At 46.1% G+C, this 27,400-nt stretch overlaps 1 protein-coding gene across 3 annotated transcripts in view; it reads right to left on the bottom strand.

The window, feature by feature from the left end:
• The window catches only part of NCOA6 (nuclear receptor coactivator 6), a 1,612,994-nt gene that overhangs the window by 1,418,643 nt on the left and 166,951 nt on the right, over nt 1-27,400 (bottom strand). For all 3 annotated transcript variants that reach the window (XM_069652283.1, XM_069652284.1, XM_069652285.1), the window contains exon 4: nt 1,358-1,513. In XM_069652283.1, the coding sequence (XP_069508384.1) occupies nt 1,358-1,513 (156 nt within the window). The remainder of the gene's footprint in view (nt 1-1,357; nt 1,514-27,400) is intronic.

The following is a 27,400-nucleotide window of genomic DNA, read 5'->3' as shown; positions in this document are numbered from 1 at the left end:
TGGGCCCCAGCTCAGCCGCGGCTCTCCGTTACTTCTCGCGGAGCCGCGGCGCGGGAGAAGGCGGGGCTCCCTCTCCCTCCACTTCCCAAGCACCAGAACTCGGCGAAATCTCCGTGTCGGATGACCGGAGTTGGGGCGCTCGGGGGCCCTGAGGTGTCCGCAGGCCGCGGGGGGGATCGGCGCCTCACTCCTGGGGGTAAAGGGGGGGGGCTCAGGTCCCTCTAACGGCGCCCTGTGGAGGAGACCAGTGCAGATGCGTCAGTGCATCTCTGTGCCCCCTGGTGGTTCCTTAACTTGTATTTCTACAGGGAATGGAGGTATGTGAACATGCTGTCTCTGGATTAGGAGATCACCTTGCAAACTGTTTAAGAGTTATAGTGTGGTTGTCAGATATAGATGGGGGCTACGCCTATGAATTATCAGTAATGAAACCTGGTTACCTAAGAGGTGAGGGCTGCCACCTTCAGGATATAGATACAGACTATAACCAACAGCTTAAGCAAATAAATAGCTTGAGGGAGTAATATTCCCGATAGGTAGGCCCTCCTCAATTAGAGTTCAAATGTAGATATTGAATACAGTCTGATACCAGTGTATGATCTTTAATTATCCTTGTTCAATACCAATTTCTTAAACAATAATCAGAACAAAATAAGAAAGGACCTTATGTGCATTGGTTAATATAGTGACTTCCTGCCAATTATACAATTGTTATAGTATAACATGGTTCAAATGATTTTTTTAAGCATAATGCACGCTATACTGTGGTTTGCCAACTGCATGGCCAACAGTTTCACCCACTTAAAGGATTAGAAACCTGCCTTGAAAAAGCCCCTAAGTGCCAAACACCCAAATGTAACAACCCATCTTGCAAACCGATTGCCACGACCTCCTTCCAGATCAAAACAGAAAAGAAAGTTAAAATGCGAGAGGACTACAATGCCATCGAGTCAGAGTTCCAGAGATAATAAAATTAGTCCAAAGAGATCCTATCTGAAATCCACCAAGCCGGTAACAAAAAACAATGTAATTTATGCTTTGGTTGAACATCTCAAATCCCGCTCTAGAACTGTGGTCAACAAAAAAAAGAATTCCCATTAACTGCTCTGCAAGTAAAGGTAATGTGAAATTACTTGTACTCTAGGTTGGACCGAAATATTCACATTCAAGTTGTGGATATCTGCTTGACCATTCAATAGAGTGCTAGCAATATGAATCTCATTCATTTTAAATGAATTGTAATCAAAATGCAATTCATTAAGCAAAAATAATTTCAACAGGTTTACACTTGAGTTAATACGTTTTTAGACACTTGAATGTCACTGACAGATTTATAGACGGCTAATGCATACAGTACCTTCAATCTGAACAGACAGAATGCCCAGGTCACGAAGTTGCTGGTTGTTGTTTTGTGCCAGAAGGCGCAGCCGCTCAGCAGCTTCACGAGGTATGTTGAAAGTTACACGAACGCTATTCCAGGGTTCCACTTTCTGCAATTTTAGCTTTTTTGATTCTTGTCAAAGCAAACACAAAATAGTATACTTAGCACAGGATCACGTAAATGAAAAGGCAATATGCAGTGTATGTGTATACATTTTTTTCTAAAGCAGAACTTTCATGCATTGCTTTAGTTCTAACCAAACACAATTCTCACTAATTAATCATCACCTCTAAAACCAGGACTGAAGAGATACTCGGAGGTCTGCATGAGTTCTTCCAAAGCAGACCCATAGAGTACAACCAACTCAAAGTACATGGTTTTTAAAGAATTAAACACCACCTTTTAATTTACAAAACAAAGAACAAGTTACTCTCTTACCTGGTAATGTTCTTTCGATGGGATGGTCCGACGACGTATTACATATCTATGACAACAATCACCACACCTGTGCTGCTTCGGAAAATCTTTCGGCGTCTGCGTCCTGAGTTGATGACGTCGATACGCCATCCTCGAGGACCTCCTCCGACGGCCGACGACACCGGATGTTATAAGTAGGACGCACAACGCCCGTAGCCTCAGTTGTAGCTTTTTCCCCAGAACGTGTGGTACCAATCTTCTGCCAATATGACCACAGAAAGCATTGCGGAAAGTTGAGTTGCAATCGCATAAGAAATTCTGTAGCTGGGTAGGCAGGGAGGGAGCGATATGGAATATGTCGTCGGACCATCCCATCGAAAGAATGTTACCAGGTAAGAGTAACTGGTTCTTCGAGGGGATTGGGTCCTCCGACGTATTCCACATCTATGACAGACTCCCAAAGCAGTACCAACGTAAGGAGGTGGGAAAAGAATTTAGAATATACAAATTTAGAATGCCCAATCAAATTGCAGAGTAAAGGACCGCCTTGCCAAAGGCCAGATCCTGCCCCCGGATAGAATCGAGGGAGTAGTGAGGTACAAAAGTATGGACCGAAGCACAGGTGGCTCCATCACAGATGTTACGAATAGGAACACCCCTCTGCAGGGCAGTAGAGGCAGCCATACCCCTGGTAGAATGGGCCCGTAAGCCAATAGGAGGGTCCTTACCCGCCAAGCAGTAACATTCGGAAATTGCCAAGATGATCCATCGAGACAAAGTCTGCTTAGTAACAGCTTGTCCCAAAGGCCTTCCAGCGTAACCAATAAAGAGTTGATCGTCCACTCTGACCCAGGACATGCGTGAAATGTAGAAGCTTAAAGCTCTCCTAGGACCCAGCCTATGGAGCCTCTCTTCCTTAACAGGATGTGGAGGAGGATAAAATGCCGGAAAAATAACCTTCTGGCTTAAATGAAATTCCGACACCACCTTCGGAAGAAAGGAAGGAAGAACTCTAAGGACAACCCTGTCCTTATGAAACACAGTGAATGCTGGCTTAACTGAAAGTGCCTGTAACTCACTCACTCTGCGAGCGGAAGTGACCGCAACTAAAACACAGTTTTAAGGGTTAACAGTCTCAAAGGACAAGAATGCAAAGGCTCAAAGGGAGCACTCATTAGAAACTTGATAAAAAAGGTTCGGATCCCAACCGGGCACCTGGAAAGGTGACGGAGGGAACACATTAGTGAGCCCTTTCAGAAACTGAGAAATTAAAGGGATTTTGAAATAAGAACACTCCTCAGACGAGCGCTTAAATATAGACAGCGCCGCCAGGTAACCTTTAATGGTACCCCCACTTTCAGGCCCTTGTGAGCCAAAGAAAACAAAAAAGACAGAACGACAGGAATGTCACCTGAAAAAGGATCTACATTCTGAACCCTGCACCAGTCGCAGAACTTTCTCCAACGACACAGGGACTTTGTTGCAGGCTGTCCGGCCGAAAGCAACACCTCCATCACGTCTTCAGGGAGGTCCCAATCCTTATACCTCAACCTTTCAGAAGACGAGCGTGCAGGTTAAGGGATCTGACCTCTGGATGGTGAACCTGACCCGCCCCCTCCTGTGAGAGCAGATCGTCTGGGTAGGGAAGACGACGTGGAGGGCAGATGGACAAGTCCAGAAGGTCCGGGTACCACGTCCTCCAGGCCCATGCCGGAGCAATGAGGATCATCCGGGAACCAAACCTCCGTAACCTCTGCAGCACGTGCGGAATGACGGGGACTGGAGGAAACGCGTGCAGCAGCGGGAAGGACCACTCCACCACGAACGCGTCCCCTAAGGCGCCTCTTGGAGGAAATTCCCACGAGCAGAACCTTTCGCACTTCCGGTTGACACTGGAGGCGAAGAGATCCACTTGAGGGGTCCCCCAAAGGGCGAAGATCTCCAGGAGAATCTCCTGAGCCAGCTCCCACTCGCGAGAGAACGTGCTCCGCCTGCTCAGAGCGTCCGCCGTCTCGTTTTCGTCTCCGACCAGATGAACTGCTGAGATCGAAATTTCCTGCTGGATGGCGCAGAACCAGAGCTGCAGCGCCTCTCTGCACAGAGGAAGTGACCCTGCCCCCCCCTTTTTGTTGAGGTAGTGCATAGCCATCGTGTTGTCCGTCAGAATCGGGACATTCTTTCCTCGCACAGTCGGCAGAAAAGCCTTCAGAGCAAGCCCGACGGCCCTCAGCTCCAACAGATTGATATGGAGTCTGGACTCCGACGGAGACCAACGACCGCTGACTGTCAACCCGTTGGTATGAGCTCCCCCATCCCGTGAGGGATGCGTCCGTCACTATCGTCACCTCCGCCCAGGGTAGCCAAAATGGAGCCCCCCTCATCACATTGCCTTCGTCGGCCCACCACAGAAGATCCAGGGCGACCGAGGGCAGCACCTGAACGGGGTCCGACATTCCGCCGGAGGACTGAGACCACTGGAGCTTGAGAGCTCATTGCAGAGATACCATCCGCAACCTGGCCTCTGGCACCAGAAGAATGCAGGATGCCATGAGGCCGAGCAACCTCAAGAACTCGAACGCTGGGAGACTCTGGGCATGTTGAAACTTGTGCACCATCTGCTGAATGTGGTGAGCCCTCACCTGGGGAGGAAAACACTGCCCTAGGGGCGTGTCGAGCACTGCTCCGATGTACTGGAGCCGCTGAGTTGGCGTCAATTGGGACTTCTTTAAGTTGAGGGAGAAGCCCAGCTTGTGAAGGGAGTGGCAGGTGACGGACAGATGATCCAGGACTTGCTCGGGAGAGCGCGCCCTGATCAACCAATCGTCCAGGTAGGGGTGGACGTGAATCCCCCTTTTCCTGAAATACGCTGCAACCAACACCATGAGCTTGGGGAAAACCCTTAGGACGGAGGTCAATCCGAACGGCAGGACCCGAAACTGAAAGTGCGAGTCGCCAACCGCAAACCTCAGCAACTGCTTGTCCTTCAGATGGATCGGCACATGAAAATAAGCGTCCTGGAGGTCGAGAGACCCCAACCAGTCCTGAAGTTGAAGGGCCTGGAGGGCTTGAGAGAGAGTAACCATCTTGAACTTGTCCTTCCTGAGGAGTTTGTTCAAACCGCGCAAGTCCATGATGGGTCTCAATCCCCCGTCTTTCTTCGAAATCAAAAAATAAGGGGAATACCATCCCTTGTTCCTCTCCGCTACAGGCACCAGCTATATGGCGCCTTACTCCAGCAGGGATTCAATTTCCTGCGCAAGGAGCGGATCCGGACTCTTCAAAAAGAGAGATTCCCTGGTGGATTGTCGTGAGGCCTCTGCCGGAAAGGAAGACAGTAGCCGTGAGCGATGATCTCCAGAACCCACACATCTGAAGTAATGGTACGCCATTCTACAAGATGCTGCGCCAGCTTTCCCCCAACCGGCGAAGCATGGCCTCATGACTGAGCAGAAGCGGCTGCGGCGTTGCCTGAGGGCAAAGAGGTCCCTGCTCGCGCGGCCTTGGCACCTCGAGTACCTTGTTTTCCACCTCTGGCACTCCTACGGTTGCCGCTTTGACTTGCAGCTCCTCTCGCTTTACTAAAGGATGAGTAATAACAAAAGGAACCTCCCCTCCATTGCTGTCCCCTAGGACGAAAAGGCGGAGGTTGGCGGACTGCAGCGCCCAACGACTTCGCTGCAGCTTTGGAGGTCTGCAACCTCTCAAGGCTCTGGTCAGCCTTGCTACCAAAAAGATGTTTACCATCAAAGGGCATGTTGAGGAGCCTGGCTTGCACATCGGCAGCAAACCTAGACTTCCTCAACCACGCAAACCTGCTTATTACGGTGCTCGCTGCCATGGACCGGCTGACACAGTCTGCCATGTCCAAACCCGACTGAACGGACTCACACATGGCATCCTTGCCATCCTGAATAATAGCAAGAAAACCATCCCGTTCGTCCCCTTCTGGAATATGTTCAGCCGCTAAGGAAATACAGTTCCACAGAGTGTGCGTGAAACGTGACAAGGCACATACGGAGTTGGCCGCCTGAAGAGCCATACCCCCCTGAAGAAAACATTTTCTTCGCCCAGCCATCAAAATGCTTATCGTCCCTATCAGTAGGGATGGTAGGATACAACGCCTGCTTTGCTGGGGCCGTAGCCGCCTGCACCACCAAACTCTCCGGAGAAGGGTGCGTGGTCAAGTAGCAGGGGTCACTACTGGCTGGGCGGTATTTTCGCGGCAAAGACTTGCCCACTGCCGGGAGACTCTCCGAATCAGTCCAAGCCGCTGCCACCCTTCTTTGCAGAGCCATATGGAATGGCAGTACCGGGTCAGTGGGTGGACCTTGGTTGAGGATATCCGTCAGGTCATCCTGCACAAAATCAACTGGGGGCGCCGACCATCCCAAGTAGTCCGTGACCCTCGACATAGGGCGCCGGTACGATGACTCGGCATGGGTGCCAGGCTCCGGCCTACAGAACTCCACCTCCGGAGAGGTGTCCAGACCACTGGCGTCATGCAGTGACTGACGCAGGTCCTCAATCTGGCTATGACCAGAAAGAATCTCATCTGGTACCGTGTCAGAAACCAACCCAACCCATCTTCGGAACCCTCCTCCACCTCGGAAATATACTCCATAGGCTGGAAAGTGGGCATTGAATAAGGGAGAAAGACACGTCATTGGGCCTCAAATAACCACAACCTTTCACAGATTAAGTTTCTGGTGTTGGAGGTCTTAACCAGAAATAACCCTCACGAAGATCTAGGCTTGCGCCTAAAGCGAAGGGAAAGATTTTGGATCGATAAACTCTGTAGTCTGGTCCCGAATGGTTTGAATGAAGAGATTAATTGCCACTGTTACATATGAATCTGGTTTGAAACATCACGACATCTGTATTCATCCCATTGACATGTAGATGCACTTCAAGCGTGAAGTTTGTTGTCGACTCTGTTCTGTTTCCATGCTAATTGACCAACATGTTTTCCATATCTTCTAACATCTTGGATCCTGTGTTACCTCAATAACCACCTCACTGCAAGTCCCGGACCCTGGTCTGGGACCCAAGGTGCTGCCTTTAATGGGCGACACCGCCCGCGACGAGGTTGTCGTACTTTCAACCATTGCTGATTTTATGTGATTCCATGCACTATCTTCCTTTCTGATGCAAATTAATGTACCAGCTAAAGTTTAAGTAACCCTCAATAGGAGTTCCACAAACGAGCCTCAGGTTAATTTACGTGTTTTTATTCATTTATTGTTTGTTGTCTTTTATGTATCTTGATATGCCAAGTGGTTTTCTTTCTGTTCACAACGAACCCCATAGCGTCCCTTTAACACTCGAGTATTTTTTCTATTTCCATGTATTATCTTCAGTGATTTCCTTAATTTTGGGCTAGATACATTTCTCACACAGAACATTATACTGGTATGCGCGTAAATTATATACTTCTCTTAACTGTGCAGGCCTACACCTGCCTTTCACTCTGCTACGTGACCGTCGGCCGCCCAATGGCGCGTGTCGGTCACGTGCAGTATAAATTAGCCGTAGCCCTGGCAACCGCCTAACACGGCATTCTGAGATTCAGCCCGACAACTGCACGCAGGAGCTTTCTCCCGCTCCGTGTGCTCAGAGGTATGAGACACGATTGCAATATTTGCAAACCACTGTTTGAAATCCCGGTTCGTTACGCTGTCTCACTCACACTGAACCTTTCCCTTCATTAGATTCCATTTGTAAACACGATTGTGTTCAACAATATAGCCGCTGCAACCACGGCTCATCGTTGCGACCCATGCTGCTGTGGGCATTGACAACGAACGTTCTCATCTATGCAACGCTATTAAGGTAACCACAGTTTTACACATCTGTCTGTTTTTGTTATCTACCATACAATTTACTTATTATTTCTATCTATTTTTTCTCGTTTAATCCTTCTGGAAACTCTACTGACGGGTATGTTGACATCGCTATTATTGTCACAAATATATGTAATTGTTATGTTGACATTGGTGCATTATGTTGTTTATGTGCAATTGACTAGACTTGCCCTGAAGAAGGAATTATTTCCGCAATGCATTGGCTTTAGTCTGTATTACATATGAGTTGCAGCAACTGCTCCCTCACTAAGAAGATATTAGTGACAGCTTTGTTTTTTCTTCGGATAAATTAGTATTTGAAAACCAACAGACTCTTTATTTTTTATTTTTGTACTTTTGATACTTGAAAAAGAATTACATTTTTGAACTTTGAAAGAATACCAGCCCGTGTCTGGGCCCCATTGAGAGCGGCTGTGTGACCTGGTATTTTTACTCGGTCTCTAGCTTTTGTTAGAAAGACATGGTTTGCCTTGGCCAGAGCCTTTCTAGGGGGTTCCCCCGTGCCACCTCCGACACCACAGCCTCCAAAGGCGTCGAGGGAATCAGTGTCGACGTCGAGCGTGGCGCCGACAGCATCGGCACAGGCCTCGAGGCCGGAGCCCTGAGCGTGTCTCGACAGCCTAGGCGTCGAGGACGCCGCCGACTTCCTCGGAAGCGGAGCCTCTAGAGAGTCTGTTGACGACCTCGGCGCCACATGAGTCGATGTCTTCTTCGAAGACTTCACAGGATCACGCGGTCTCGAGGGCCGGGACCTGTAACGGGGCTGACTAGAACGATTCCCCACCTCTCTCGCGAAACGTGCCGACCACCCGAGCCCGAAGGCGTACGAGCGGTGTCTCTAGTACGGTCACATCTCAGAGGCGCGGATGGACCGGAGCCCTGCGATTCAAGAATCGCCAACAACTTCTTCCCGAAGGAAGCCCATTCCTCCGGAGAGGAACGCTTGGTGCGATAAGAAACCCGCTGACGGCAGAGTCCTCGGATGAGGACAGGGAAGGCGACCGATGATGGCGCTTCCGGGAGTGCCTCGAAGAGGCAGAGGAGTGGCGGGACCCACTTCGGGACCGAGACCCCCCTAGACTTACGACTACGATGCAGAGAGTCACCCCTCGAATCATCCATCGAAAGCCCAGTGGACCTCGCCTTCCGGAGCTTGGACACCTTACCGACCGACAGCTTCTTCTTACGTTCCCGCAAGGCCTTGGACGTAAGCGACTGGCAGTCGACACAATACTCCGTGTCATGGGCTTCCCCGAGGCACCAGAGGCAGGCGTCGTGCGAGTCCGTCACCGACATCTTGGACCCACAGTCCCCACACTTCTTGCAGTCCGGACGCGGGGTGGAAGAAGAAGACGACATCCCGATAGTTTACTCCATAAAACGAACAGGTTCGAAGAACCGAAAGAACAGAAACTCCAAAGAGTCGAGGCGCGCAGAGATCTCCGAAGCGAACACATTCGCGGAAAAAACAGAACTGAGGCTACGGGCGTCGTGTGTCCTACTTATAACATCTGGTGACGTCGGCCGTCGGAGGAGGTCCTCAGGACGGCGTATCGATGACACCGACGCAGGACGCAGACGCCGAAAGATTTTCCGAAGCAGCACAGCTGTGGTGATTACGGTCATAGATATGGAATACGTCGGAGGACCCAATCCCCTCGAAAGATGCATTTCATTTTCAATAACTCAACTACCCAAAACTAACGGAAATTGTGCACATGGTTAGTGGGCCAGTCATCCGACAACCACCATTATTAGAAGATATAGGAGTCATATAAACATATTAATTTTCGAAAATCAAAATACAGGTCCCAAATAATCAGTCTATGCAAGAGGTAAACCTAGAGTTCATGGCTTTTTTTTTTTTTTAAACACACAAACTGGCCACTATGTCAGCTGAAAAATGGCTTGCTGGTTTTGATGTACGGTTAGAGGCAGACTTTGAAGCACCCAAAGGTTTCTTTGTTGTAGATTTAATAGTATTTTGTAATATCTTGGGATCACATGGTGCAGCATTCACCACTTAATAAAAAAGCTGACTGACCAACAATTCATCTTCATACTTTGCTGTTGGCTTCTGTCATTACGTTACATAAACAGTGTGCAGTATACATGCAATAAGCACCCTGTTTTCTCTCAACAAAATAAAGCACTTTCAGACAATAGGGGGCCCATTTTTATTTTTAACACGGTTGAAATGTGATACATAACCTTGCCACCATGAACAATGTATAGTGCATGTCCAATTTAGGGTACTTCCTATTAAAAGAGAAAGGCAGGAATTCCCAATGACAAATTACCGTTTCTCAAGACAGTTGATCACATTAACCGTGTAGGAGATTAAGAAATCGCCCTGTAAAGCTCCTTAACAATTAAGGTTTCACAAAGCTATTCTGAAATGTACATATAGAAATGCCTAAATTGAGACTGTAGGACTGTGTTCAATCATCGTTTAAAACCAGAATGTGTCTGCCTGAATCAGTTTTAAGCAGGAGATTGGGATTCTTTGAGCTTGGTCAATAATATGGCGTTAAGCCCCCGTTCCATGGGCTGGAACAGGGATCAACAGCCCGGCAGCCTAAGTTATCGGCCTGAGCGAAGTGATGGCAGAAAACGAGGGCTCTGGGCCTTCAACCCCTGTTCCAGCCCTTGGAACGGGGGCTTCCCCAGTTGCCAAAAAAAAGGAGTTTCCGTCAATCAATGGGACGCTGCGCACGTCCCGTTGAATGAAGGAAAATCCTTTACAAAGATGGCCGCATGGAAAAGGGAAGGCGGGCTCTGTATGGAGCCCCTCTTCCCTTTCCATGGCGGCCAGCTGGAGCCAGGAAGAAGGAGCGGCTGCGAGTGCCGCCACAGCCGAAATAAGGTGAGTGGGGGAGGGAAGGGTTTTAAAAAAATATATTTTTAAAAGGGGAGGAGGGTGAGGGGAAGATGACAGCGGGGGAGCCAGCCGTCAGGCTGGCTGGAACGCAAGCTTGCATCTGCGGTTCAAACCGGCATTCCTAGCCACCCGACTGGCTGGCTGGATTCCCACACCCGGATGCTAATGGTAAGTCTACCATTTACTGTATGTACATCATTTAAGAGATCAACATGCCTTATGGATGAGCTCCAAGAGGTTCCCACATGAATGGCAGCTTTGAGTGAGGAGCCCAACAATGTGCTTTATCAAACTGATTTCCTCAGCACCGGCCAATAATAGCTCCCCAAAACCTACGCTGTAAAGTCTCTCCAGCCCTTACCCAGAACTGCAAAGGCTCTAAAGCCACCAGACTACCCTTCTGTGTCATCAAAGTACACTTCTAGCTTTATGAGAATTGTAGGAATGTCCTGCACATCAGCTGTGATGAAATGACTGTTCTGCAGGAGTACAGTGATGAGTAGTAGCCAAACCACTTACTCAGACCACACTACTATAAAACCAGCAGTGATCCCATTCATAAATGTTAAACAGGTACTGCCTGACAGGTATACCTCCTCCACCTCTTTTGGTAGTGCAGGCCGAGGGCAGGCTATATATTCAGGCGGGCTATGAGCGGATAGCAGCAACCCAAACCTATATGCAATGGTTCCAAAATAAAATAATGCCCAATTGAGGTTCGATTAAAAAGAAATAAGAACTTTAAGAAAACAATCAATGCACCAGGCCAATTTAAAATACTACAAAAAAGTACCCTTGTAAAAGAAACAGACTGCAGAACCTGCTGCAAAAGTGCACCGTCAGTTGACCACAGGGGAGTTCAGGCAAAAAACTTGGCAAAAATGTCAACTGTTCAAGGATATGTCTTTGCAGAGAAAAAAGAAGGGGGCTTAAAAGTCACTATAGTCCCCAAAAGTGGACATGGGGGACAGGGTGTCTTCACAAAACGTTAGTTTTTTTGTCTTTGGGGGCTCTTTGGGCTTCCTCAGCCGGCGATTCGAGGTCAGAATGCGGAGCTTGGTGACTAGGTCCAACACACGGTGCAGTCCAAGCAGCAAGGGCATGTGGCACAAAGAAGCTCGGAACAGGCAGGCGATGTCCAGGTCTGTGTAGCTCGCAAGTGGTTCCATGCAGGAATCATGCACTCGAATTCTGGGTTGCTGAGAGGCCCAATCCAGGGGGTTCCAGGACAAAGTGAGTTTTTAGTTCTGCACTTGCACGCCAGGAAGTTGTTTTACACCTGCAGTGTGTCCGTTACCTGATCCTATTATTAGTTCATGTGCAGCCAGAAGAGAAGCATAGAGCCAACAGCAGGGTCACCCCCACTGTTACCTGGGGATGGCCAAGGTGCAATGGTCTCCTCTGCCCTGGATGTTTCCGTCTTCACCTCAAAGGCAGAGTACTTTGGAACAGACTATATCCTCATCAGAATTTCAGATTATTCTTTCTTAACACAGAGTTAAAAAATGAATCAAAGAAAGAGGGGCTGCCTCTTCCATAAAAAGGTAACATGTGAGGGGATTGATCCAAAACAAGCCTGCTGCAAGGGGTCCAATCCAAGCCGTTGCAAAAAGTGCCCTTTGCCTACTGCATTGGTCTACAATCTTTGGCTCTTCAGATGTTTTGTACTCCAATTCCAGTCAGGCCCCCCAGCATTGTCAATGGTGAGGGAATCATTGGAGTTGTAGGCAAAAACATCTGGAAAGATTCCGGAACCTGCTGCTCAAGGGGATGGCTGCCTGAAGGCTGAGCTCCTGTGCCTGCCCTTATATCCCTGAATTGGTTTACTATAATGGCTGAAGAGATTCCAGGAACTACACAACCATCTAAAAGACAGAAAGGGGATGAGATCAGCCCTGAAAGGAGGGAAGATAAGCGGATGGAAATGATGATTAAAATGTCTGCTGACATTGCTGATATAAGAATCTCTCAGGTTGCTTGCGAGGACAGATGCAATTAACTATCAGGAAAATGTATGAATATGGAGAATCATCTGACAGCAATAAGTGATTATTCCCAGAGGATGTCTATCCAGATAAAAGATTTGCAAGCTCAAGTGCAAAGGCCGACCCTCAAGTGCTCTGAACAAGAACATTTCTCTAGGAGGAATAATGTCCCGATAGCTGGTTTTCCAGAGAATATTGAACTGGGATCTCCTGCAGCTTTTTTGGAAAAAACCTTATTTAAACTACTTGGTCTTGATCCTAAGAACCCTTTGGAGACTGAGGGCTCATAGATCCATGGGTCCTAAACCAGGACCAGGTCAAAGACCTCGACACTTCATCATTCCATTTTTGAGGTTTCCAGTGAGAGAACTGATCCTACGGAAGGCAAGAGAGAAGGGTGAACTGCTATGAGGAACGCACAAAATTATGATTTTTGGTGACTTGAGACGCAATGTTTTGGAGAGAAGAACAAGTTACTTCTTACCTTGTAACCTTCTTTCGATGGGATGTTCCTCCGACGTATTCCTCATCTTTGATAGATCATCTCCAGCTTGCTGGCCTCGGAAAAATGTTTCAGTAGAAGGCGCTGCGCGTCGATGTCCCTCGACGGCCTCCGTATCGGTGCCGACGTCACCACGCGTATAAATAGACTCGCGCAGCGTCCGTTGCTCAGTTCCGTTTTGACATTAATAGATGTTGTACATGAATTGGTTATTGACCTTGAAGGAGCGTAAGCTGCAACCACAAGGGAAGTATTACTGCGGGGATGGATGGGAGGGGCGATAAGGAATACGTCGGAGGAACATCCCATAAAAAGAACGTTACAAGGTAAGAAGTAACTTGTTCTTCGAAGGGATTGTGTCCGATGTATTCCTCATCTTTGATAGACTCCCATAGCAGTGGTGTGCAATTGGAGGTGGGAGTAAAACGCCATGTTTCCTTTTAGGAATGAACCGAATGTAATACGGTTTTGCCAAACCTAGTCTCTTGACTAGAGGAGGAATCCAGGTTGTAAAATCTTGTGAAGGTATGTGCGGACGACCATGTGGCAGCCGCACATATGTCTCGAACCGGAACCCCTCTTTGGAGGGCCGAGGAGGCTGCGATACCCCTGGTTGAATGAGCCCTAAGATTTTGAGGAGGCTCTTTCCCTGCCAGTTTGTAACATTCCAGGATGGCCAAAATAATCCATCTGGAAATGTTTTTTTTGTTATCAGTAGTCCCAACTTGTGCCCTGCGTAACCCACGAACAGTTGGTCTGCTTGTCTAATCCTAGCAAGTCTGCTGATGTAAAAGCTTAAAGCCCGCCTTGGGTCCAGCCTGTAGCCTTCCTTCCTCTTTCACGGATGGGGAGGCAGATAGAATGAAGGTAAGGTAATTTTCTGAGTGATGTGGAATTCAGAAACCACCTTTGGGAGGAAATAAGGCTTCACCTGTAGGACAACCTTGTCTTTATGGAAAATTGTATGATGGGGTTTACAAGATAGAGCTTGTAATTCGCTCACCCTTCTAGCAGATGTTAAAGCCACTAATAAAACAGTTTTAAGGGTGAGAAATCTTAGCGAACAAGAGTGGAGTGGTTCGAAAGGAGTACCCATCAGGAAATTTCAGACTAAATTTAAGTCCCATAAAGGAACCTGGAAAGGTCTTGGGGGGTAGACATTAGTTAATCCCTTTAGAAATTGTATTACGAAGGGTAATTTGAAATACGAAGGTTCCTCCGCAGTGCGCTTGAAGATCGATAGCGCTGCGAGATAGCCCTTGATGGTGCCAACTTGAAGGCCTGAATTTCCCAAGTAGAGTAGAAAGGATAACACCGCTGGTGTACCACATGAAAAGGGGTCAATATTCTCTTCTCTACACCAGCTGCAAAACTTGTTGCAACGGCAGCGGTATAAAGACTTTGTTGCTGGCCTTCTGGCCGAAAGCAACACTTCCATGACGTCATCAGGAAGGTCCGAATCCTAGTATCTCAACCTTTCAGAAGCCAGGCGTGAAGGTTGAGGGTTCAGATGTATGGATGGGGAACCTGACCTCCCTTCTGTGAGAGAAGATTCTCCTCGAGTGGAAGACGAATTGGAGGGCAGATGGACATGTCCAGAAGGTGCCACGGGTACCACGTTCTCCTGGCTTAGTCTGGGGCAATTAGGATCATGGTTCTCCGGAAACTTCTCAACCTCCTGATCATTTGAGGAATGACAGGGACTGGTGGAAACGCATACAGGAGTGGAAACTCCCAGTCCACTACGAACGCGTCCCCTAGAGCTCCTCTCGGGGGAAATTCCCTTGAACAAAACAGATCGCATTTTCTGTTGGTACTGGTGGCAAACAGATCCACTTGAGGGGTTCCCCAAAGGGTCGAAGATCTCATGAAGGACTTCCTGAGCTAGTGCCCACTCGTGGGAGACTGTGCCCTGCCTGCTCAGAGCGTCCGCCGTCAAGTTCTTCTCTCCGGCTAGGTGGACTGGCGATAGAGAGATTCCTTCTTGAATTGCCAAAAACCAGAGCTGCATTGCCTCTCTGCACAGTGGTAGTGATCCTACGCCTCTTTTGTTGAGGTAGTGCATGGCCACCGTGTTGTCTGTCATTATCAGGACATTTTTTGCCCTGTACAGATGGCAGAAAAGCCTTCAGCGCTAGTCTGATTGCTCTCAGCTCTAACAGGTTGATACGTAGTCTGGACTCCGATGGAGACCAACGACCGCTGATGGTCAAGTCGTTGATATGGGCTCCCCACCCCGTGAGTGAGGCATCTGTGACTACTGTTATTCTCCGGCCATGGTTGCCAAAACAGTTCCCCCTTCAAGATGTTTTCCTGGCAGGCCCACCACTGAAGGTCTCGAGCCACCTTGGCCGGAATCTGAAGGAGGTCTGTCATTCTCCCTGAGAATTTGCGACCACTGAATTCTCAGTGCCCACTGAAGAGATCTCATTCTCAGGCAAGCCTCAAGCACAAGGAAGATGCAGGATGCCATGAGGCCTAGCAACCTCAAAAAGTCGAGGGCTGGGAGACGTTGGGGATTTTGAAACTTGGTGACCATCTGCAGAATATCTTGAGCCCTCACCTCGGGTGGTGAGGCTTTTCCCAGGGAAGTGTCCAGGACCGCTCCAATGAACTGGAGTCTCTGTGAAGGTATCATCTGTGACTTCTTTAAATTGAGGGAGAAGCCCAGTTTGTGAAGGAAGTGGCAGACATAATCTAGGGGGATCTGAGCTTGTTCCAAAGATACAGCTCCGATCAGCCAATCGTCCAGGTAGGGGTAGACGTGGATCCCTTCCCTCCTTAGACTTGCAGCCACTACCGACATTAGCTTGGTGAAGACCCTCGGGCGGAGGTCAGCCCAAATGGCAGAACTCGAAATTGATAATGAGAGCCGCCTATTGCGAACCTCAGGTATTTCCTGTGTTTGAGATGGATTGGCACATGGAAATAAGCATCCTAGAGGTCCAGAGATACCAGCCAGTCCTGGAGCTGGAGGGCCTGAAGGATCTGAGAGAGAGTTACCATCTTGAACTTGTCCTTCCTGAGGAACTTGTTCAATTCTCATAAGTCCAAAATAGGTCTCAGTCCTCCGTCTTTCTTCGGTATGAGAAAGTAGGGGGTGGGGGGGGGGGGGGGGGGGGAGTACCAGCCCTTGTTCCTCTCCGCTACAGGTACCAGTTCTATGGCACCTTTCTCTAGCAGGTCTACAATTTCCTGCAAGAGGAGCGGATCTGAAACTCTCAGAGAGCTGTTCCCCGGTGGATGACTGGGGGATGCGTAGAAAAGGCAGGCAGTAACCTTGGGCAACTGTCTCCAATGCCCAAGCATCGGACGTAATAGCCTGCCATTCCGTCAGATGTTGAGTTAACCTGCCCCCTACTGGTGTTTTGTGAAGAGAGTCCTCAGAGCGGTTTGGAGGCGGCTGATGCAGATGCTGAGGGTAAAGAGGCACCTGCTGCTGCTGCGGCTTTTGTGTTTTTACCCCGTCCACCTCGGGTGAATTTCTTCTGGCCCCTTTGAACTGGCTGTCCTCTGCCCTTTCCGAATGCGGAATAGAAGCAAAAGGACTTACCTCTCCAAGAGGTTCCTGAGGTGCGATATGGTGTCTGACGGATAGCAGCTCCTAAGGATTTTGCTGCTGCCTTTGATGTTTGTAGTTTTTCTAAACTGTCATCCGCCTTCTTACCAAACAAAGAAGAGCCGTCAAAGGGCATATTCAAGAGTCTGCTTTGCACATCTGCAGCAAAACCAGACTTTCGCAACCAAGCAAATCTCCTGGTTGTTGTACTTGCCGCCATGGCCCTGCTGATACTGTCAGCAGAATCGATGCCAGTCTGAAGGGATTCGCACATTGCGTCCTTAACATCCTTAATGATGTTGAGAAACGCTTCCCTTTCTTCTCCCTCTGGGAGGCAGTCAGCCGCTGATAAGGCACACTCCCAAAGTGTGTGGCTGTACCTTGCGAGCGTACAAGTAGCATTGATGGATTTCAACGCCATGCTACATGCGGAAAATACTTTTTTGGCCATAGAGTCATATCTCTCATCATCCCTGTCCTGTGGAACAGTAGGGTAAGATGATTTACTACCTGCTGAAGTAGCTGCCTGAACAACCAGACTCTCCGTAGTTGGGTGTTTGGATAAATATTCAGGGTCAGCAGAAGACACCCGATATTTAGCTGATAATTTTTAGTTAACTGCCGGGATTACCTCAGGCGTTTCCCAGTTTGCCAATATTCTCCTTTGTAATGCTGCATGAAATGGCACCACAGGATCCTCCTGTGGACCTTTGACCAAGATGTCTGTGAGGTCGTCCTGCTGAAAAGCAGGTGAGGGTGTGGACCATCCCATAAATTCTATTATCCTTCCCATCAAGGTTCTATAAGGGGTTTCAGCATGTTCCCCTGGGTCTGATGTGGCAAACTCCACTTCTGGGGAAGTGTCCAACCCACTTGCTTCCTGTAGGGTTTCATGGAGGTCTTTCAACCTACCTTCCTCAGAGGCAAATTCCTCTGGTGCAGGAGTTGCAGATCCCTGCAACTCAAAAGGTCTTTCCTGATCCGAATCCTCTCCTTCTTCATAAATAGAAGATAAGACCCTGGAGTGGTCAGGTCTTGAAAATGGTATAAATCCCATTTCCAGGGCAGAAGGAGCCAAATTTGTCATGATTGGCTGAGAAAACGTCAACCATCGAAAAAGAGGTCGAGAAAGGTGGTAGAGGCCTCGAACTCGGGAGTATCGGGATTCTACTCGAGGTTGTCGACGACCTTCTCGTGCTCGAGGCTCTGGGCATTGCCTGTGAGGTGGCCGTGGGCTTATCCTTTCTCGGCATCGACTCGACTGACCTGTGCGTCGAAGAACCCTTCGATAACGGCGTCGACGACATGTCGAAGGGATCTTCGACGACGGCGTCGAAGACGCAACCTTGCCTTTACTCGAGGGTTTGCGACACTCGAGTGGCTTCTTTCCCGGGTACTGCGACTCGCGGCTTTTTGATTTTTCGAGTCTTTCACCCAGGGTATCACCCTCAGCAGTCTTCGAGGGGGTCGAGCCCGCTTTCTCGAAGACGCTTAGCATCTTTTTCCTGAATTCCTCCCACTCAGCCCGAGAGCTATGTTTTGTGGGGCAGGAGACCCTTTTTGGGGAAACAGAAGACGAAGACGAGGAAGGGGATCTTCGACGTCTCTTTTTTGAATGCTTAGATCTCGAAGAGTGATGGGAGCTGCTTCGAGACCTAGAACGAGAATGTCTTTTGTGATGGCGAGGAGACGAATGTCTCGACTCCGCCGAAGAAACTTTCGAAGAAGTTTTAACTGCCTTACCTCTCTCGAGCTTCCCCTTACGCTCCTTCAAGGCTTTCGCCGTCATGGACATGCAGTCCTCGCACTCCGAACAATGGTGCTCGTTTCCCAGGCACCACAAACAGATCCTGTGAGGATCCGTCAACGACATTTTCTTTCCACAGTCTCGTCATTTTTTGAAGCCGGACCGTGGAGTCGTCGGTTCGGGTGAGGAAGCCATTGAGTACAAGTCGGTATTCACAAGGAATATATTGATATATTTGACTAAAGAACTGAGCAACGATATTCCGAGTCCCCCACGAAGCGCGGAAAAATGGAACTGAGCAACGGATGCTGCGCGAGTCTATTTATACGCGTGGTGACGTCGGCGCCGATACGGAGGCCGTCGAGGGACATCGGTTCGAGGGACGTCGACGCGCAGCGCCCTCTACTCAAAATGTTTTCCGAGGCCAGCAAGCTGGAGATGATCTATCAAAGATAAGGAATACGTCGGAGGACACAATACCTTCGAAGGAGAGCATTTAATATAGCCAAAGAAAAAGCAAGACGGAAACATCTGAAATATTATACGATTTACCCAGCAACATTGAGAGTGGTGCTTAATGGAACAATATACTCTTTTGTGGATTACAAAGATGCAGAGGCTTTTCTCTCCGACTTGGATATGGATCAGCAACCCATGGAAGAAGCACCTATTGAACACTCAGGATCCTTTTTGAAGAAAAAAAGAATTATTTTGAATATGGATTATTGTGCTTTAGTTTTAATCCATTTTCGTTTGTTTTCTTTTTTTCTAAGTCTATTTGTTTTATTGATAGGTTTGATGCCATTAAGTTAGTTTCTTTTTAAGCAGTGCGCGTGTTTTGTTTGTTTTGCTTTGGATACGCGTCTGCTGAATGCAATTAGAGGAAAGGCCCTAGCGGACGTGGCTTACGTGCCCATGCGACGGATTGCTTTCATTTCCGGATGTGGTTACGAACAGATTTGGTAGCAAGGTTGCGGGAAACTGAGATTCTACTGCTACGCCTCACTGTTTTCGGATTAGCTGGTAGGCATCTTCTGTGGCGATTGTGCAGATTTGACAGTGACTGTTTGGATGGTAATTAGTGCTTGCGCGATCGAAGCGCCTGAAGTAGCAATGTTTTCTACTGCAATTATAGACTCTGATTTGCCTCAGGTTATCGATCCGCGTGTCTCTGCTACTGCCGGAAAGTTGGTTTTAACGTGGCTATGCAGCGCTGATTGCTCAGGAGGCACACTGCGTTCTTGAGCTTGTGTCACAAGCTGCATCGTAATATCCAGCCGTGAACATTAAACTTCAGATCAAACTCTACTTTGAATGATTGCTGCTCATATATTCTCAATTGTAATGCACTTCAATGGCAATAGGCATGAAGATTGTGCATGTGACCATAGCTTGATCATAGGGGAACATATACACGCAATGTGAGGCATACAGCTGCAATTTGGTTTGAATCAGCCTCCAATCTCTCATGCCCCAGTCAGAGTTTTCAGCCAAAGTACCGAGAACCTCACTGGCTGGTTTCTCGCTGTACCCTGTGGTTTCACCGACAGTAATCATTTTGAGGTACAAACAAAGATGATTGTATTCATCCACTTGTGCACAACAGCAGAGCACCCAACGACAAGCTGCATTTCTGCTACGGAGGGCCTTTAAAATAAACAGTGTCCAGCAGGTGAAATGAATTCTAGGGAACATGTACCATAGGTTCTAGAGGTTCTAGGGAAATCAAAGTACTATATGGTGGAAAAGCAAATGGCTCCTTGCAATATGTACAGTTTGTTAAATGTTGGCACATTGAATATCTATGAAATTAAGAGGAATGGGTGCCCGGCTAAGTGCCTACCTAGCAGGATGGAGCAGAGGGGGATGAGCATATGCATCTGCTTTTGGAATGCCATCCTAGTTGTGAGCCAGGCTGCACTGAGTATCATTTTACAACAAGTGTGAATCTATCATCGGTGAGAGTGAGAGGGTGTCCCCACTGCAACCCCCTCATGGATGGAGATAAGACTGGTTCATTTCATGATGGGTCTGGACTTATGACCGTTATAGTGCTGATTAGATATCTGCTGGGGGCCTTAGATGGACTATTGTGGCTAGCCAAATGTGCGCTTTCTACTGTGCGAACAGTGCAATACAAACTGTGAGAGCACCGCCTGTGAACACCTCACCTCTGTCTTTCAAGCCAGATGCTGTGACAGCGCACCTTTGTGGCTGTAGTTGATTATACCAGGCCAGGGCACTACTACAGGACTGGGAGATGGATTCCTGCACATCATCCAGCCTGGTCCTGCTGTAATGGGACCCATATTATAGTTTATGCTCTGAGTTCATGATTGTTAAATGTCACTTGTCACTTATGATATCAGCTTTGTTCCACCTATGAGCTACTTTGGTATATTCGCTCTAACCAGTTGTTCAGTTTTATGTCATTTTAACTACACATGATTTACACTGACATGAGACAGCATCTATGTCCATTTTTGACCAGTTATGTAAGTGCCTGAATTTTATGTGTTGATGTTTGACTTTTTGTCGGACGTGTCATGGAACTGGGTCACACCAAAAGAGAGGGAGTGATTGTGTCAAAGGGCCTACCGACTAAATCTTAAATAACTGCTTAGAAATATGGCGTAGTTTACATTGTAGGATCAGGAGTCTGTGTTTGATTCACCCTATACTATCCCACCTTGCACATGTTGGAATCTACATGTAGGGTATTGCTCTGTGGATTATTTAATTATGCTCCTGACTTCATTTTCTCTATTCTCCATTTTATTACTGGATTGACTGGGGTACATTTTGTATTGAGGTATTAATATATCTTTATATATTGGTGATTGTAGGAGCTGGTTCCGTTTGGCCTGTTTTATTATACGGCTGGCACTAAAGTCTTCTATTCAGTACTTATACTGAGGGGAATTTGGTATTCTATTTGATTGCTATGTGGATTATATCTGATTGTTCCTGAGCTGTGGATTCCTACTTAAATTATTATATTGTGTTCGTTATTGACTGGAATTATACAGGGGAAGGGTGGTTGGTGGTGTGGTTATTTACGTACTGTGGTCTCATTAACTAAGGTGCCTTGACCTTGTAGTGGATAGTTGAATTGTGTGACTTGATCCAGAACCTGGAACATGGGAAGGCTATTATGGAATTCCGGGGTTGAGATTATGGAGCTGTCCTATAGACTACATCACATATATTTACAGAACTCTTGTCTGACAATAGGAATGTTTACGCAAATATGTATTATTTAACATGTTATATGTTGTTTTCTGGAGGTAATATATGCTTAGGTATGGTTTGGGTGAATTTGAACAGGCGATACATTAGTTATTATAGTTCATTCCTATTATAGAACATGGGAGAATTTACGTTATTCAGTTTACATTGTTCATGGGCAGGTACAACCTTGATGGAATAAGGTTGGAACACTGCTTATTGCAGAAATGTGTTATTGCTCACTGTTACTTGGGGGTTTCCCTGAGGTTTGCTTTTTATTATGGGTTTTATGTTTTTTGTGTCATGTCTTGTGTATTTGTTGTATTTGCGTTTGTTGCTTATGACTGGTTTGTCCAGATATCTTGTTTGGTTTTTCATTCTTTGAATAAAATTCTGCTACATCAATGTATGGGAAGGAAATGGAGATCATCTGACCTCTCATATTGGAATAAAGGAGGAAAGGGTTTAATAATATTTATTTGGGATTAGTGGGATGGATGTAGGTAATCTGATGATTACGACATGGAATGTGAATGGATTGAAATGTCCAAAGAAGAGGAGGAAGGTTATGGCGCGATTATGGAGATCTAGGGCTGACATTGTTTTTCTGCAGGAAACGCACTTGACAAATGAAACTACGCAATAGCTGGTCAATTCCAAATATTCGAAGGACTTGTCGAATTGTTTCTCTTCTAATTCTAGAGGAGCGAGTATTTTATTCAAAAAAGGACTGCAGTATAAAGTGGAGAGAGTGGCGACGGATTCGGAAGGGCGAATGATTTTTGCTGATATAATTTATGGGGGAAAGATGATTACATTGGGTTTCAATTATGGTCCTTGCGTTTCTGGTAAAGATTTTTTTGAGAAAATCTCAGAGATGTTGGATTGGATGAACGGTGAAACAATAATTCTAGGAGGTGATTTCAATTATGTTCGGGATTTCAAACTAGATAGGATCAGTACATGTAGATATACTAATGTGAATATTTATAGGGAATTTGATCACTTTCTTGATAAATTTGATTGATGTATGGAGGGAATTACATCCATTGAAGAAAGAGTTTACATTCTATTCTCTAGTACATGATTCATTCACTAGCCTGGATTATATCTTTGTCACCAAGACTGTTGGATGAAACTTGTGAAGTTAATAAGGGAACGAGGAATTTCTGATCACGCTTCGGTTGATCTTTGTTTACAAATGGATGTGGTAGTTCCGCCTTTTAGGAAATGGAGGTTGAAAACAGGAATTTTAGAGGAAAAGCAGGTGTTAGTGCATTTGCAGTCACGTATGACTGACTTCTTTGAACTGAACGAGGGATCTGCTGATGAAGGGATAGTGTGGGATAGTTTTAAGGCTACAATCAGGGGTTTTCCGATTGATTGGACTTCCGTCTTCGGAAAAAATCTTTGAAAGATCTTAATATGTTGGAATCACAGTTGTCTAAACTGCAGAAAATATATGCCTGGAGTGGAAGGATAGAGGATAGGACCGAAATTAATCAAATTCGGGAGAGATTAACCAATGCAAATAATTTATTGGCGGAAAAGGGTCTTTTTTTTCGAAGCAAAAATATTGGGAGGCTGGTGACAGGAGTGGTAGATTGCTGGCGAATAGATTGAGGGGCATGCATAATGAGACTTTTATCAAAAGGATTAAAGATGATAACAAACAGCTAATGTGGAAGAATAAGGATATTTGTTCTAGTTTCAGAAAATACTACAAAACGTTGTATACGGAAGATGTATCAATAGCCAAAGGTGACTTGGAGAATCTATTTGAGAATATTCCCATTAAGAAATTGTCTGTTGACGATAAAGTGCGATTGGAGGTGAGCATAGACGTTGATGAGCTTCTTTTGGCAATTGGACAAATGCAATTGGGGAAATCTCCGGGATTAGATGGATTGCCCACTGAGTTCTATAAGAAATTTGATACTTTTCTAGCTCCAAGGTTGTGTGCTTTGTTTAATTCTTTCTTAGAAGGGAAACTGTTGTGTCAGTCAATGACTGAAGCCATGATTTCCGTAATTCCTAAAGAAGGGAGAGATAGTAAAAAATGTAAGAATTTTAGACGTATCTCTTTGTTAAATGTAGATATTAAACTTTTAACAAAAATATTAGTAAATAGATTAGGTGGATGTTTTGGGAATGTTATTCATGAGTCTCAGGTAGGGTTTATGAGGGGTAGATCAGGTTATGATAACATCAGGACATTAATAGATGTAATAAGTCTTCATGGTAATGGGAATGTTAACACTGCCATAGTCTTTATGGGTGCTGAAAAGGCATTTGACAGGGTGAACTGGAATTGTCTAGACTTTACTATGGAGAAAATAGGTTTTGGGATTAGGTTCAGGGAGACGGTTCGTAATCTTCAGAATTCGGCTAAAGCGCGTGTTTGGGTCCATAATGAAATGTTTTGTTTGTTTGTTTGTTTATTTTATTTATATCGCGCACCTGACCCGGAGGTAATTGGGCGCTAGAGGATGGTGATGGTTACATGGCATAGTATAGCATTCACAGAAAAAAATTACAATGGTACATATATACATAATAGACATTGTGCATATTATACATAGGTCATGGCAGTAGTATAGGATGGATGACACATGCTAGTTGTACAGATCATCTCACGGTTAGTGGTAACAGGAACTGTAGTTTTATGTTTTGTTGAGTATCCATGTGATGACATGGCTTCTGAATTTGTTAAAGGTTTCAATAGCCTGAATATTCTGAGGAAGAGTGTTCCAGAGCTGGGCAGCTAATACCGGGAAGCTCTTTTTAGATTATATCTGGGCACTGCCAGACATGGTATGTTGGATGATCTAGTGATTCTTTTGGATACCTTCCAAGTGAACTTGTCTGTGAGATGGGGGGGGGGCTTGGTAGTTAAGCGCTTTGTGAGATAGGCAGATAGTTTTTAGGACAATTTTGTCATGTATGGAGAGCCACCTGTAGTGTTTTCTAGTTTCTGATATGTGCTCTCTTTTGGGAATATTCAGTGCTGCTCTGAGCGCTTTATTTTGCATAATCTGGAGTTTATTTAGGATGGTTTTGTTCGCTCCTAGATAAAGGCTGTTGCAATAATCAAGTTTACATTGTATAAGCGCTCTCGCCAGCGTAAGGCAGCTGGTGGGGGATAGAAAAGGTTTACAGGCTCTGATCAGCTTGCCTGTGTAGGCTGTGGCCGATGAGGTCATGTTAATCTGCTTAGTTAGGTTGGACTGGGCATCGAAGTAGAAACCTAAAGTTTTTACATGTTTGGCAATGGGTATACTGTTCCCATCGATGAGGATATTTGTGTAATGATGACTTAGTTTGTTGGATGATCCGATTAGGAGTAATTCTGTCTTATCATTCAGGCAGAGGCCATGTGTGGCCATCCAAGCCTGAATGATGATGAAGACTTCGTTAATCCGCGCGACGTCTATGTCATAGGTTCCGCATAGTTTGTGTAGGTGACACCCAGACGGTCCAGTTTGTCAAATAGTGGCTTTGTAAAGATGTTATACAAAGTGGGCGAGACGCAGGATCCTTGAGGGACTCCGCAGGTGATGGGGATGGGGTCAGCAGCTGCTGAGGGTGAGAACACACGCATAGTTCTGTTAGCGAGGAAAGATTGGATCCAGGCGACTGCAGAACTGGAGAAATGGCCCACTGAGGATAGGTGGTTGCAAAGTATGGAGTGATCCACCAGATCAAAAGCCGCCGAGAGGTCGAGTAGAAGTAGGATGGCCATCTTTCCTTTGTCTTTTAATTCATCGATCTGGCTTTTAAGGTCGACAAGTGCGGTTTCTGTTCCGTGCTGGGGTCTGAAGCCAGATTGACAGGTGCTGAGTAATTTGTGGGCTTCAAGGTAATCTTGTATTTGCAAGTAGGCTATTCTGTCCAAAATTTTCAGTAGAAAGGGGACTGTCGTAATTGGTCGGTAGTTAGTGGGTATGACCGGATCAAGGGTCTGTTTTTTTAATAGTGGTAGAACCCAAGACTGTTTAAGGTTACTAGGGACGGAGTTGTTAGTGAAGGAGGAGTTTACAATGTCTGACACATTCACTCGTAGCGGTACGAGACAAGGATGTCCTTTGTCGCCTTTTTTATTTAATATTGCTCTTGAGCCCCTGGTAGCATTAATACGTAGCAAACAGAGAATATGTGGTTTGACATTCAGGACATAGGAAATTAAAACGCTCTCTTAAGCGGATGATATGGTGGTGGTGTTTTCAGACCCTGTGAAGGGGAGTATGGTTTTTAAGGAGATTGAGAAAGTTGGTACGTTTTCGGGTTATAGAATTAATTGGGACAAAACAGAAGTCTTCCCGCTCTCGACTACAGTCAGAAGGGAAGAGTTTGGGGAGTGGAATTGTAAATGATCCGAGAGTTGTGTGAAGTATTTGCGGGGTTTTCTGATCAATGATTTGAAGAAAATGGTTCAATTTAATGTAGCTAAACTGTTGGATACACTTAGGAGAGATACTAGGAAATGGTCCAGATTAGATTTGGGGATCTGGGCTAAAATCAATACTATTAAAATGTAACTTCTGCCTAAGGTTTTATATGTTATGCAGTCAATCCCTCTGAGTTTTTCGAAGAAATTACTTAAGGATATTGATCGGGTATTCCAAGATTTTCTTTGGGGTGAAAAAAAGGCTCCTAAAATTCCAAAACATATTTTGCTGAGGGAAACTAAGAAATGGGGTTTTGGATATCCAAATTTGGGAAATTATTATAGGGGTTTTGTTTTGAAGAAGGCTGCCCAATATGCAAAGTCAGAGACTGTAGAGGAGCCAGTTTGGTTGACTACAGAAAGGAATGCTTTAATGCCTTTCAAGTTGGAGAATATTTTCTCAATGGGGACATTGCCTAGAGGTTCTACTAAGTTGCCAACTATTAAAGTTTCTAAAGACTTGATTACGTGTTGGGTGCTTAACTTTAAGGGCAATGTATTTCTGAATTATATTTCTTCAATTTGGTATAATCCTGCATTGCAAATAGGTAATAGAGTTTTATGTTGGCGAAGTTGGATTTCAAAGGGGTTGTTGACATTGGGAGATTTGTTGCGAGATGGGGTCTTGAAGTCTTTTGAAGAACTTCAAAGAGTTTCATTTAAGTGGCCGGGAAAATAATAGATATATGGATCTTGAACGGCTTCTGACCCAAGTATTTGGTATGATGAATTTACAACTGGAGAAGGAACCGGTGGGTTGGACTGTGTTCCACTTGTTGCCACATAATGTATCCACGTATCTGAAACTTATGAGTGTGGATGACTCAGTATTGCAGTCCTGGGACACAATGAAACAGAAGTTGGAGTTGGATTTAGGTTTTGCTATCAGTGATGGAATCTGGGAGTATGTATGGAAGATTTGTTATAGTAGTAAGATGGATCTCAAGTTGCGTCTTGTACATCAGAACATTTTGGGGAGGTTATACTGGACTCCAGTGCGAATATATGGTTTGGGACTACTTGCTGAAGATATTTGCTGGGGATGTGGATGTGAGAGGGGGACATTGATTCACATGTTATTGAGTTGTTCGAGTGTGTCGACTTTTTGGATGGAGGTGTTGGATAGGTTGGATATCACTGTCAATTTCCTTTCCAAGGGAACCTTTTCAAGTTTTGTTATTGGTAAAAAGAGGTTGTTGTTGGAAAACTCGGCTGTATGGGTGTTGGATAGATAAGATATGTAGTAGCAGTGAAACAAATCATGAAAGTGTGGAAATCTAGGAAGAAACCAACTATTGAGGACTGGATTAATGATGTGATTGTATTATCGGAATTTGAATTAGTTCTATCCAAAAAGCAGGGTAAAGAAAGGGAATATTGGTCTTTTTGGAA

Source organism: Ambystoma mexicanum, chromosome 3p, assembly GCF_040938575.1.
Source record: "Ambystoma mexicanum isolate Mex_15411 chromosome 3p, UKY_AmexF1_1, whole genome shotgun sequence".
Lineage (NCBI taxonomy): Eukaryota > Metazoa > Chordata > Amphibia > Caudata > Ambystomatidae > Ambystoma > Ambystoma mexicanum.
Note: the sequence above shows the minus strand (reverse complement) of the source record. Positions and strands in the feature narration are given on the sequence as shown.